At 35.9% G+C, this 13246-nt stretch overlaps 1 protein-coding gene across 1 annotated transcript in view; it reads right to left on the bottom strand.

Annotated features, from left to right (window-relative positions):
* Positions 1 to 1655: 1655 nt before the first annotated feature.
* CRISPLD1 (cysteine rich secretory protein LCCL domain containing 1) overlaps positions 1656 to 13246 on the bottom strand; it is a 95089-nt gene continuing 83498 nt past the window's right edge. Inside the window, exons 13-15 of the mRNA XM_063451312.1 lie at positions 12589 to 12664; positions 5492 to 5625; positions 1656 to 2236 (exon numbers count right to left, since the gene is read on the bottom strand). Of these exons, the coding sequence (XP_063307382.1) occupies positions 2185 to 2236; positions 5492 to 5625; positions 12589 to 12664 (262 nt within the window). The 3' untranslated portion in view covers positions 1656 to 2184. The remainder of the gene's footprint in view (positions 2237 to 5491; positions 5626 to 12588; positions 12665 to 13246) is intronic.

The raw sequence follows: 13246 nt of genomic DNA on the forward strand, positions 1-13246 counted from the left end.
GAATAGGCACAGGTTGTATATACAAACATGTAATTAAATCTTTTTTTTAATTTTTTTATTAAACAATCAATTTAAGGAGATTGTTTTAGCCTGAAAGCTGTTCATCCATATTTGGCTAAGGACAATTAAGGTTTTATGGTTGCTGTGACGTTAGTAAATCAGCACACTAATGTTGCATTTCCACTGCATATAATGAGGGAAATTTTAACCATGCAGGGCCAACAATTTTTTTTTAATGGAAAACTATTTTAAATAATTTTGACCACCATTCTTTATTTTCTTATAGCATAAACAGGAGTGATGATACAAAATGTGCCCTTCCTCTGCATGTCTACTCTCTGCTAGTCATCATTGTATTTCAATGAGATTACCATGATACCATAGTAGAGGGACACATTATGTGTCTGTATATGTATTACTTCCATAGACAAGTTGTAGAACTGCACTCAGCCCTTCGCCCTTCGCCCTGGAATCCTAGGGTGCTCTTGAATCAGTCCCAGTACCAAAATGACCAAATATAGCATATATAAGTAGAAAAGTAATCCAAGCACTCCAAAATGTTCCAAAGAATTTTATTGGACCCAAGAACCAAAATGCAACGTTTCAACGCCTTTGGGTCGACAAAGGCCCTAAGGGGGCGAAATGTTGCATTCTGGTTCTTGGGTCCAATAAAATTTCCTATTCATCTTGACAAAGGCCCTAAGGGGTCAAAACGTTGCATTTTGGTTCTTAGGTCCAATAAAATTGCCTATTCATCTTGACAAAGGCCCTGAGGGGTCGAAACGTTTCATTTTGGTTCTTGGGTCCAGTAAAATTGCCTATTCTTTGGAACATTTTGAAGTGCCTGTATATGTATTACAACTCGGCAGTTAAATGGAATACAAATTTTAGACTGTCTATTAAAGAAAAAAAAATAGTAAATCTCGTACTGTGGAAAAAAAGGTCTATTCGGATTTTTTAAAAAAAAGAGTTACCTTCGTTGTTCTCTCTCTCTCTCTTTAGGGCAATTTAAGGTTTTTTATCGGAAGGATTTTTGACAATATAAAATGTTTGGGGGTTTACAGATGGGCTTTGAAATCAACTAATCTAAAAGATGCAACACCACTACAGTGGCAAATAGGCAAGCAAAGGTATAACCACAAACAAATTCTGAGGGTTAGTGAACACAGGTTCTATGAAGAGAGATACATCAACAAAGATGCCTCTTACAAAAACACACAGTTCTGATTTTTTACGTTATATTTTCTTTGATCTCAATAACTATGCTGGAAAAATAACAAAGTTGAAGAATTGGCTTATATAATAATTCACAATTTTCCTTTCAATTCTCAACAAGTCCTGGTTTAGTAAACACCATATTTGTCAAATAATAACGAATACTGCATTTTCATAATATAATCTATTTTATAGAATATTCCTAGGAAATAGGCATAACCGCAAGTTAATGTATCTATTAGACTTATGCACAAATCATTTTCAGCTGCAACAAAACACATCAAATTCTGTGCTCGAATCGATCTGTCTGGAATTTACCTATGAAGTCTTTGATTACAGGATTGATTATAAGACTATAGTGTCCCTTTAAGCTCACTTTGATTTCTCAGCAGTTTACACTTTTCTAAACAAACCTAATCAGTATTTGTTTACGCAACAAATTCCAACATCCCAAAATTCCAAGATCCCAAAACGCTGATTTAGAGAAATATTTCAAACTTTTTTTATTTAGGCTTATTTAGCCATCTCGTGATGATACATATATACCTAATAGAGGTCTAAACATATATATGAAATCTCTCTCCTATTTATTTTTTTCAGTAACATATTTGTGAATTGTGTTCTGTTTTTATGATGATTAACCCAATTTACCTCTAAACATAATAAACAGTGGGATTTCAGCATGCAGTTATCTCACTGTACACATAGCATAATATTCTGGCATAATTGTGAGATCATGCTGTACAGGAAACATGAAGAGAACAATTAATTTAACGAAGTTAAATGGATGCCATTTTTGATACATATTGCCAAACCTTCTTTTTGAGATTAAAAACTAGTATTTTGGATTAACACAGAATAAGTAGCATTTTCTGTACAATAATAATACATCTTTATACAAATGTTTAAACATATACTTCTTGCGCTTTCATTATTTTTTTTCAATAATCCATTTTGTGTTATTTTTTTTCAGATTACCGCAAATATTCTAAAAGCTTTGCTTCCCATTGGGTTGTGTAAACTGGAAAACAAAGATAAAAAAAGAAACAATTATTACAAATGTATTGACCAGGAGAACAAGGAATTCCATTTCATACTTTGTGACCAATTATATTTAAATATTTTAGGCACCCTTCTCTAATATTCCCTTCCACCTGATCCCACAGAAAGCATATCCCCTATACCTTGCTGGCCCATAGACATATCCATTGTACATGTGTTTCTGATGATATAAGTTGACATTGTTTATGGATGGATGTGGCTTTTCATTAACTCTCAGTTTGTTTATAAATTAAGTATATTCCAGATTAATAAAAACAAATGGAAACTTTATTCTCAAATGTAAAATAACAGAAAATAATTAATTAGTCAGGAGTGATACATCTCAAAGATACTTATTGCATCAACCCTGATAGGATGAAAGGCTTGGTTTAATACTGTGGAGATTGAACCGGTGACCCAGAGACACTGCTTTTATCAGAGTACAATAGAACATCATTTATGCAATTCAGCACCTTTAATTCAAATTTTAGAACTGTCGAAGTTATTACTTAAATTCAAATTTATATGAATTGCTTTTCGCACATTTTAAAGAGCACAATCTCAGCGGACATATTGATTTACTATTACTTTAGTCAGTAGGTACAATGATTAATACTATTTTATCTAGATTTTTTAGGGGATATTGGCAGCAGCAAGATGCAAACTCACTACAATTAATATATTCTGTTACATAATGCTGATATTGACAGAGACAATCCTATAAATGATAAAATACTAGAGTTATCAAGGAACAATTTGCAATAAGCAATTATCAGTAACATAGGTTTAAATTGATTATATCTCATTTGGAAATGTGCAGAACTGCTTTTATTCATGAATAAAAAAAAATAAAGCACCACTCTGGACACCAACACTATTTCAAGTCAATTAACTGGTTATAGTACCTAGAAATCCCTGAAACCTTTTTGTGAAGTCCCCCAGGAGCCAGCCCGGCTTCCACTCCTCTGAACCTTTGTAAAAATGGGGAAACTTTTGTTTGAGCAGCAGTGAGAGGACGAGAGCGCGAGGATACTGCCATCCCTAGCGAGTAATGTTTTAGAAAACTACATTCGTTTCTGAAGTATTATGAAAAATCTCAAATACCTTTTCAATAGCAAGGTAAAAATCCTATTTTACTTTCAGTTCAATGCTCTTTTCTACGAATACCATCATTTTATCAACATTGGTTGAAAATTAAAGCATGCAGACACAGTTGGTCCTGATTCATCAAAAAACAGCAGCTTCAACCACTCCAAATAGATATTTCGTTATTGTTAGAATTAACCTTCCTCTCTCGCCCTCCCCCCCCCTCCCCAGTTTATAACAACAACAAAAAATGGGGGGGGGGGGGAAATTGACAAATATAATATTAAATTGTAAGTACCTCTAATGGCTGACTGTCTGACAACCACTGGGGATATTTCTGTCCATATCTCTCAGAAACAGCAATGTTTTACATTGAACCAGAGATGCAGCATCTACGCACCAAAACCACTACATTAGGATTTAGCGGGTTTGCTGCTAGGGTGTCAGTGTTCTACAAAAGCTGGGTAGGTGTGTGTGGGGGGGGGGGGCTGTTCTAGATAGTCTCAGTCTGATGAAAAGAGCAAAGGAAATAACTTAGAAAAGTTTCAATACAGACTGTGAGCTGCTGCAACTATTTATCTTATTCACTGCTTATGGAAAAGTAATCTTTAGTCAAGCAGGGAAGGCCAGGATTCTAATATTACATTACACACACTTGGAGAAAGCACAGGGTCTTATTGACCTGTAAGCAGCTTGTCAGGGTCTGATTTATAAGATTACAGGAGACAGGCATTTACAGTACCACTGCCTCTCCTGGACTACATTAATACCAGTAGTTATACGATTTTTCAAGTAACAATGGTTAGTCTATTCTACTCTTGGAAATATTGCAGGATGAAATTAATTACTGTATTCATTTTACTGTGATAAATTAATGCATTTTGCGGTTTATAATAATACAAAAAGTAATATATATATATATATAATATATCTAAGGTTTATTGCTATATTACTATAGCTGAGTTAGCCAAATAGGTTATATTTGCATAAAAATTGCCACTTTTTAAGTTGCAGCAAGAGTTTAGTAATACACTCATAAGAATTGAACAGTAAGGATTTTCTTTCACTTTTTGACTTCAATAAAACATTATTAATGCATCACCTAACTTTATAATGCTTGTGTGTAGAGCAATATTTTTCAGAAAATAGGATGCAGTTGTTATTTTTTAAGATAAAATCTTGCTTGCATCCTATATTCCAGTTGTCACATAGCGCAATGTCTGGTAGACTGCTGTAAAAAGGGGACAGACAGAACACCCCATCCTGCTAGTTACACAGTGTAGCATGGACTTGCGAACTGTGGTACCTCTAGCCAGTCTGAAAGGAAGTTGCTAGCTAGGAGCAACAAGTAGCTTCATGTCAGCCCCAAGTAGTGGACAAAAAAAAAAGAAGATGCCTTACTACAGACCCCAAGGCCGATCTGCAAGAGTATGTAAGTGTCACAAAATAAAGTGAGGGGAAAGCAAGAGACATAAATGGTGGTTGAAGGAAACGAGAGGTAAGAGACAGAAGTGGGGTGTGAGAGACAAAAAGGGATGCAAGAGATCCAAGGTAGAGTAGAGACACAAGTGGGGGGGGAGCAAAACATGGGAGTAAGATACACTAAATGGACTAATACATTCAACTGGTTGTTTTATTACTTCTACATTTATAGATATGATATACAGGCATGTTTTATATTCCACTGCCTCTCATACCCTGAAATGATATGTATGCAAAGACTCAATGAAGTGGCACTCTAACTAACACAACCAGTACAACTTGTTGGCCACCTAGCGCCATCCATCGGTTTAGTGTCAAACTGCTTAAGATCTCGGCCGCAAAGATATTGAGAAATTAAAACTTCTACATTATTTTTTTGCCAATTTTACCCAACCTGGACAAGATTGATTGACTAAGAGTGTTTTAGGTGGGTTATTGACAATGAGAAAATGTGTATTTCACATTATCACAGACATGGTTGGAAGCACCTTGGCACCAGAAAGATGCTCAATTTATATGTAACTGTTCTTAAATGGTTTGATATTAAACCAAGGGTCAGAGCCAGGTGACTCCAAGTAGTATAGCTACTACAGTGAGGTGTAGTGGTTGTGTATATAAAATATAATTTATTTTGTAAACTTGATATGTCTGTAGAGAGATAATATACCTTTCAGAAGCTATTCCATTTTGAGTTGATGCAAAATAATGTCTCTTTTTATCCATTGGCATAATGTCCACATATCCTCCTTGGTGATTGCGGACTACACCTGCATGTAGTGCAGTCTTGCAGATACTGGAAATCTGTAAAAAAAGGAATCCAAATTATTATATAGAAATATATGTAAGAAATATGGCCAAATACGTGGATTGCACCGTTTTGTTTTCTTCAGAAATGTTGAAAGAAAATCCTTTACAATATTTTTACAACATTATTGGAAATTGCTTGGAATTTTCTAGTGCTCTTAATACCACCCTATCTCGCAGTTTGTTTTTAGTCATTATTAGTATATTTGTATTTTTTTTCCCATTCTTTCTCCCTTTGTTTTCCCTCCTCTATTTTTGTTGGAACCAGGAGATAGAATTGATTGTGTAGATATAAAATTCCTATTGGTATTTATAATGTATTTCGTTTTATTTCATTTATTGTTGTATAGTGCACGGTTTCTCATGTGCAGCCTTTTCTTTAGTTCTTCCGTACATGTTTTATTTTGTGGGGGGGGGGTGGAGGTGGTGGTGGTGGTGGGGGGGGGGGGGTGGAGGTGGTGGTGGTGGGGGGGGGGGAGGGTTATCACTATTCCCTATCTGCTTATTGTGTAAGAATATTGATATATTTTATGGTGGCTCACCATATCTAATCAGAAGTATATCATATTTTAGTGCAGATTTTTTTCAATTATTTTAACACAACAGGTGCTTTGGGTATCTCTTAAAAAAATATCATAAAGGAAAAGATATCCTAATATTGCACCACTACACTGTCAAAATAACAAATGAAAAACAGCACTAGGGACCATTTGATTGGTATATCTATCAAATGGTTACAACACAAAAATGTTGGCATGCTTGCTTGTGGCTGTCATGTCCGGTATATCTGAATGCAACCGTAGTTAAAGAAAATATTTTTATCAGGCAAAGGTTTATCTTTTAAAACATTAACATTTACAGTGCATTAGATTAAGAGTTGCCTACACCATCAGAAATATTTAGCACTTTTCATACACTGCCAATGTTTGTTTATGTGTGGAGATGGGAGAAACTTGGGGATGAAAAACTACCACTCCAACACACAACTGGTTTGGCCTTTATGGCAGACTGCCAAGACAGAAGTCTCTCCTCACTGCAAGACACGTAAAAAGCTGGCTATGAATTTGCAAAAAGCACATAATTGACTCCCAGACTGTTAGAAACATGTTTGTTCAGGGCAGAAAACATTTATTCCAGTTGAATCAAATTGGGACAGTCAAATTTTGGCCATAAGGTAGTTTCGCTGAACCAAATTTTGTTAATGAATAAAGAATCTGGAAAACAAATCAGATTAACAAAAAGGTGTGTAAATGGACTAATCAGTGTACTGCAAAATATATACCGTATATACTCGTGTATAAGCCGACCCGAATATAAGCCGAGGCCCCTAATTTTACCCCAAAAAACTGGGAAAACTTATTGACTCGAGTATAAGACTAGGGTGGGAAATGCAGCAGCTGCTGGTAAATTTCTAAATAAAATTAGATCCTTAAAACATTATATTAATTGAATATTTATTTACAGTGTGTGTTTATAATGAATGCAGTGTGTGTATGAGAATGCAGTGTGTGTTTATGAGAATGCAGTGTGTGTGTGTATGAGAATGCAGTGTGTGTATGAGAATGCAGTGTGTATATGAGTGCAGTGTGTATATGAATGCAGTGTGTGTGTATGAGAATGCTGTGTGTATGAGTGCAGTGTGTGTGTATGAGAATGCTGTGTATGAGTGCAGTGTGTGTATGAGTGCAGTGTGTGTATGAATGCAGTGTGTGTATGAATGCAGTGTGTGTGTATGAATGCAGTGTGTGTGCATGAATGCAGTGTGTGTGCATGAATGCAGTGTGTGTGTGTATGAGTGCAGTGTGTGTGTATGAATGCAGTGTGTGTATGTGTGTGTGTAATGCAGAGTGTGATGCAGAGCCTTGGTGGGGGGTGGGCATTTTTATTTTTTAATTATTATTTTAATATTTTTTTTGTTTCATTACATTTTTTTATTATTATTATTTTTTTTTTTTTATTATTTTTTATTTTATTATTATTTTTATTTTATTATTTTTTTATTTTTATTTTTTTTATTATTATTAATATATATACTTTTTTTCGGGCTCTCCTTCCCTGGTGGTCCAGTGGATGGGCACTGTGTAGGAGGGGGCTGTGGGGGCTGCAGAGACAGGTTACTTACCTCTCCTGCAGCTCCTGTCAGCTCTCTCCTCCTCCGCCGGTCCGTTCAGCACCTCGGTCAGCTCCCAGTGTAAATCTCGCGAGAGCCGCGGCTCTCGCGAGATTTACACTGTGAGCTGACAGAAGAGCTGAATGGACCGGCGCGGAGGAGGAGAGAGCTGACAGGAGCTGCAGGAAAGGTAAGTAACATCTCTGCAGCCCCCACAGCCCCCAGTCTGTATTATGGCAATGCAAATTGCCATAATACAGACTATGACTCGAGTATAAGCCGAGTTGGGGTTTTTCAGCACAAAAAATGTGCTGAAAAACTCGGCTTATACTCGAGTATATACGGTACGTAATAAACATAAATATTATGTAGATATTCAGCAGTAATTTTCATTTTGGCTACAATAGAATGAAAAATAAGTGGAGTAGTAAAAACTATATATTTATATACTATATTGAATAAATATTGGTAACTTCTCACTTGATAAAATCAACATTTAGTGACTGTCCAGTAGCTTAACTTTTTTTACCCATCAATCATGATCTTTTTATTTTTCTTGGCACCATGGGTGGAATTCTGAATCATGAATCAAAATGAACATGCTCTGCCATTGCATTTTTTTTTTTTATTGTTTAGTGAAATTGCTACATTTTGGCTTGGAGTTTGGAAATTCAAACAATCACCCAATCGGATCTAATTTGGACGAATTGCAATCGGGTCTAATTTGGACAAAAAGGAAAAACTGAACACAGCAAAATACACAGATACCCTTAATAAAAAATCTTAGGGCCTCAGACTGGGAAGGTTCAGCTTCCAACAGAGCGATGACCCTAAGCTCACAGCCAAGATAGCACAAGAGTGTGTAATGGACAACTCTGTGAATGTACTTGAGTGGATCATCCAGAGCCTGGATTCAAACATCTGTGAAGAAACCTGAAAATTGCTGTCCACCAGTGATCCTTATCCAACCTGACATAATAGAGGATCTGCAGGAATGAATAACAAAAACTACCCAAAACCAGGTGTGCAAAGCTTTTTGCATCATACTTGTTGCATCAAAAAAGACTTGAGGCTGTGATGACTGTCAAAGGTGCTTTACCAAAGTACGGAGATAAGGGTCTGAATACTTATGTCAAGGTGGAATTAGATTTTATTTTTTTCTTCTTAATATACCAGCAATGGCATAAACAAAAATCTGTTATTGACAGATTGTGTTTATGCCATTGTGCCTCCTAACCCCATTTACTCTATTGTATTTCTCCCTAAACCACTTACCCCTAGTTGTCTCTTATTCCCCTCTTAATCTTTTATGACGGTAGTCACCATCGATGGGAGCATAAGATGGACACTTCCATTAGATCCCTGGATGACTCCTATGTTTAAGTCACCTTGTACCCATTGTGGGTGCAGGGTGTGTGTAATATAATCATAATGTTTGCAATCAACTAGGTGAATTCAGCTGTGGAGCCTGTACAGCGCCAAATGTTGGTTGCAAGGAGCTAGCAACCGCTGTATGCACTACCTGAATAGCAAGGATTGGTAATTTGCATATTCCAGTAGATTTGCATATTGCTATTTCTGCAGGCAGAAGGCAGGCAGATTTTTGTATGAATTATTGTCTTTCACTCCCCTTTATACATATGTAATTATGTTATTAAAAGTTCCTGTATGTTGTCTAATGTGATTTAACGGTTTGTATTTTTATTGAGTTGTCACAGTAATCTATATGTAATGAACATATGGGCTAGTCCCAAGTTAAAAAAAAAAAGTATTGTATGTCAGTTGCATTTGCAACTGGGTGTCCTGTGTGGATATTTAGGGGTCCTCGGACCTGCTGGCTGGTTGTAGGATCTCTCTAGCCCTGGGATAAATCAACTGAGCTAGGCCTGAGAGCCGCAAGTGCCTTTGTAAAGGCAACAGCTATAATGACTGTAAGTAGAGCTTCAGAGGAATAGGTAGACGGGATGATACCTGCCTGGAAGAAGCAGAATAGGCAGAGGGGATGATACCTATCTGGAAGGAAAGCTGCAGTCTGGTTAGGTGGTAGAGCTTGGGAGAGACCCCAGTTAAGCTTCGGTGACTGGGGCTGAAGCCTTCCAGGGTCCCTGCAAGCGGCTAGGAAGTGGACTGGGCAGAGGTCTGAATACAGGAGCTTCATCACATCTTTCTCTTACCCCTTGTGTCTCTTAACCCTTTTACTCCACAGTGTATGTCTCCTAACTCTTGCCCTATTGTGTCTTTTAACCATTCTTTCTCTAAATTGTCCTAAATATTTACATTGAATCCAGGCAATTCTCACTTAAGTGAATAACCCTGTGTTTCTATCTGCTCTGTCTGAATATTAAAATCTAATCTCACTTCAGAGAATGATTAAATGTATGTAAATTGTATATTCTAATGATGTGTATGTATCTACAATGATCTCTTAATTTTAACAAGCTTAGTTTACTAAACTAAAATTATCAACATTTATATAAACATTGAAACCATTAAAAGCCATGGAAAACCATTGTTTTCTCTTCGGGCAGTTGTTACTGCTTCTAAAGCTATTTATTTAAAGTGTCTCTGTCAATGGTGACTGCTCAACTTGGTGACTGTTGACCGCGAAGGGAAGGTTAGTCTTACTCACCTGAACATCTTCCATGCAACTGCCGCCGTGACCTTGTTGGCAGTCCTCTTCAGCTCCTGGTGCTTCATCTGCAAGGAGTTTACCTCCATGCTGTAGCCTCTTATATGTACAGCACTGAGGTCTATGGAGGATTCCATGTGACTGCAGCATCCTCCACTAGTGATGCGGGAAATTACAGAACTTGACAAACACAGCTTCTCTGTTTGTCAAGTTTTGTCAAGTGTAGGAAAAATAAAAAGCCAAAGTAATCGCTACTTTGTATTAGAATTATATTTTGACTGTATTGGAATTTTAGTGAAATTCCAACTCAGCCAATGTAAGTATTCCATAAAGATTTTGGAGCTCATGAGCATTGGGGGGAAGCAGGGGAAGCAGGTGACGGAGCTGCTTTAATACACACTGGCCACATGCATCATCTTAATAATGAATTTAGATTTTTGTTTATTTGCCAATTCAAATAAAGCATTTTAAAATCATTTTTCCCTACCTATTTACATAAAATTAAATAAAGAAGATTTTCTTACATTTACTCCCTCTGCCCTGTACGGAAGCAATGGGAGGCTACTGTGCCTGCACAGCAATGGTCACGGGGAACCATTCATAATTTTCTCTTAAAGATGTGTTAGCATCTTTATGAGGAGCATTCCGTGCCTTCATGCAGGGAGTGAAGATGCAAAGTTTGCAGGACCAAAAGAGGAAGTGCCCTCTCATGACTGTATGAGTGACAGCCACAAAGGTGTCCTAAAATCTTTTCTCAGAAAAGGCAGCGTTTACAATGCGGTGACAGCAGGGACAGCCTGCTTGCACTAAAACCACTATATGTAGCTGTAATGGTTCTGGTGCTCCTACTGTATGGAATGGAACTTTTTTGGAATGGGCATACTTACACACTATTATAATTGTTTTATCTTCTATTACTTAGTGTAATCAATGTGACTTGTATATTAAAGTTCTAAAATTAGAGATGTCATTAGATAAACCAGCCGACTGATCTTGCTAATTGTTCTATTTTTTTTAAGCATCATTAAATATATCTCTTCAAATTAAGTATTGGATTCAAATATGGCATTCCGTAGAAAGCACTTCACATGTTCTGTTCAGTATGGAGAGAGGTTTAATTTCAAAGCATGCTTTAAATATGGCTACATCTGTAAGACATGTTCTTAACTAAGGAATCTCTGATCTAGCTTGTACATTTCACCGTTGGCTCAGCCAGTAACGGCAGCTTAATATATTCTGTAAGTTAGTCTAAACATTTCATAGGGTATTACATGACTTTGCATTAGAGTTGAATAGTAAACCCTCTGGCATCCATCAGTTCTTTACATGCCATAAAATGTAAATACCCAGCTGCTTAATGATTTCTTTTTTTTTGTACAACTCAGCAAAATACCAAAAATCAAAACCATCGTATCCTATTATTACAAAAGATCTAGATCGGCCATCCAAACAAAGTTAGCCGCACTGTGAAAGCACACTGGTTTGCAGAGCACACAATGAACCCTACTAAAATGTTTGCAATATTTATTCTACAAGATTGTTTAATATGCACATATTTCACACGTTGTACTTTCAATACCTCACATTTTTAAAACACGCAATGCTCACATTTTTTAAATTCCAAATTGCAGACTTAGACATAAAATGTACAGTATACATCTTGATTGTTTGCATTTTCAGATAAACTAACATTTTAATATAATTTATGAAAAGATTCAGAATATACAATGGAAATTCTACATTTAAAAAAAAAAAAAACAGCAAGAACAATTTAGTTCAAATGTGCATTAAGGCATATCTTTTAGGCAAACATGGTGCCACCTTTTTTACTTAGGAAATGAATAATTGAGAAAAGGAACACTGTATAATTATTATTTTGATTCAGATAGTGGCAGGCAGTCATTTTTATCATTTAGCTTGGGATACCAGGCAACACTTAGCATTAACAACTCATATGAATCTTTTTGAGATATGTTAATATTTCCAGCTAATTGCTGGTTGTTAAACGTTTTTGTAACATAGAAACCTCTCGAAATCCCTAATGATATGTGCAGCTATATTAGCAATTAATCAACGACTAAGTGATTGCAACAACCATGGAAGCAAGACCTATAAGAGAGGAGTATAAATAATGGTATTGTATCGAATGCTAGCATAATCCATTGTTTGGTATCAATAATCTGAAAGCATTGAAAAGCATTATAATAATAAAGCTACTTACATCACAATAAATCCTTGTTCCAAACACACGTGCATAGTGTGGACTTGCTTGGGCACAGTTACGTGGACAATAGACCCTAGACAAAAAAATATATAATTTGGTTATACATTATTTTCCACTTGCCAAATTAGTTACATAAGGGAAAAATTATGTTTAACTTAAAATGAAATAACTATCCAACATTGCAAAATCGTTAAATACACTTATATACAAGTACATACAAAATCTAAACAATAATGTATATAAAGTAAAATAAACAACAACATCACTAAAACCCACAAACACAAAACGGAATAGCAAATTAGACATAGGAAGCTATTAAATATCTATGTGCTATTATATTTTACTTGCACAGAACTGAATATTTATCAGGTGCTCTATACAGGGTATAATACAATAATTTTTTTATGAGAAAAAAATACCGAAAGCCAAAAGCTCAAGCAAGCTTACTAAATGAATCTACTGAGAAATTATTGAAATGGATATAAAAATAGAAAAATGTGAAAAAGATTGAGGGACTGGCTTTGAGCATGTACTATGTTCTTATGCATTACATATAGTTAGAAAGATGCAAATGGATGCCTACATTAAGTAAAAGCCTTGGTAATCCCATTGTATTGCAATGTAGAGTCATTCTAAAGTAAATTGTTATTAACAG

Source organism: Pelobates fuscus, chromosome 4 (assembly GCF_036172605.1).
Source record: "Pelobates fuscus isolate aPelFus1 chromosome 4, aPelFus1.pri, whole genome shotgun sequence".
Lineage (NCBI taxonomy): Eukaryota > Metazoa > Chordata > Amphibia > Anura > Pelobatidae > Pelobates > Pelobates fuscus.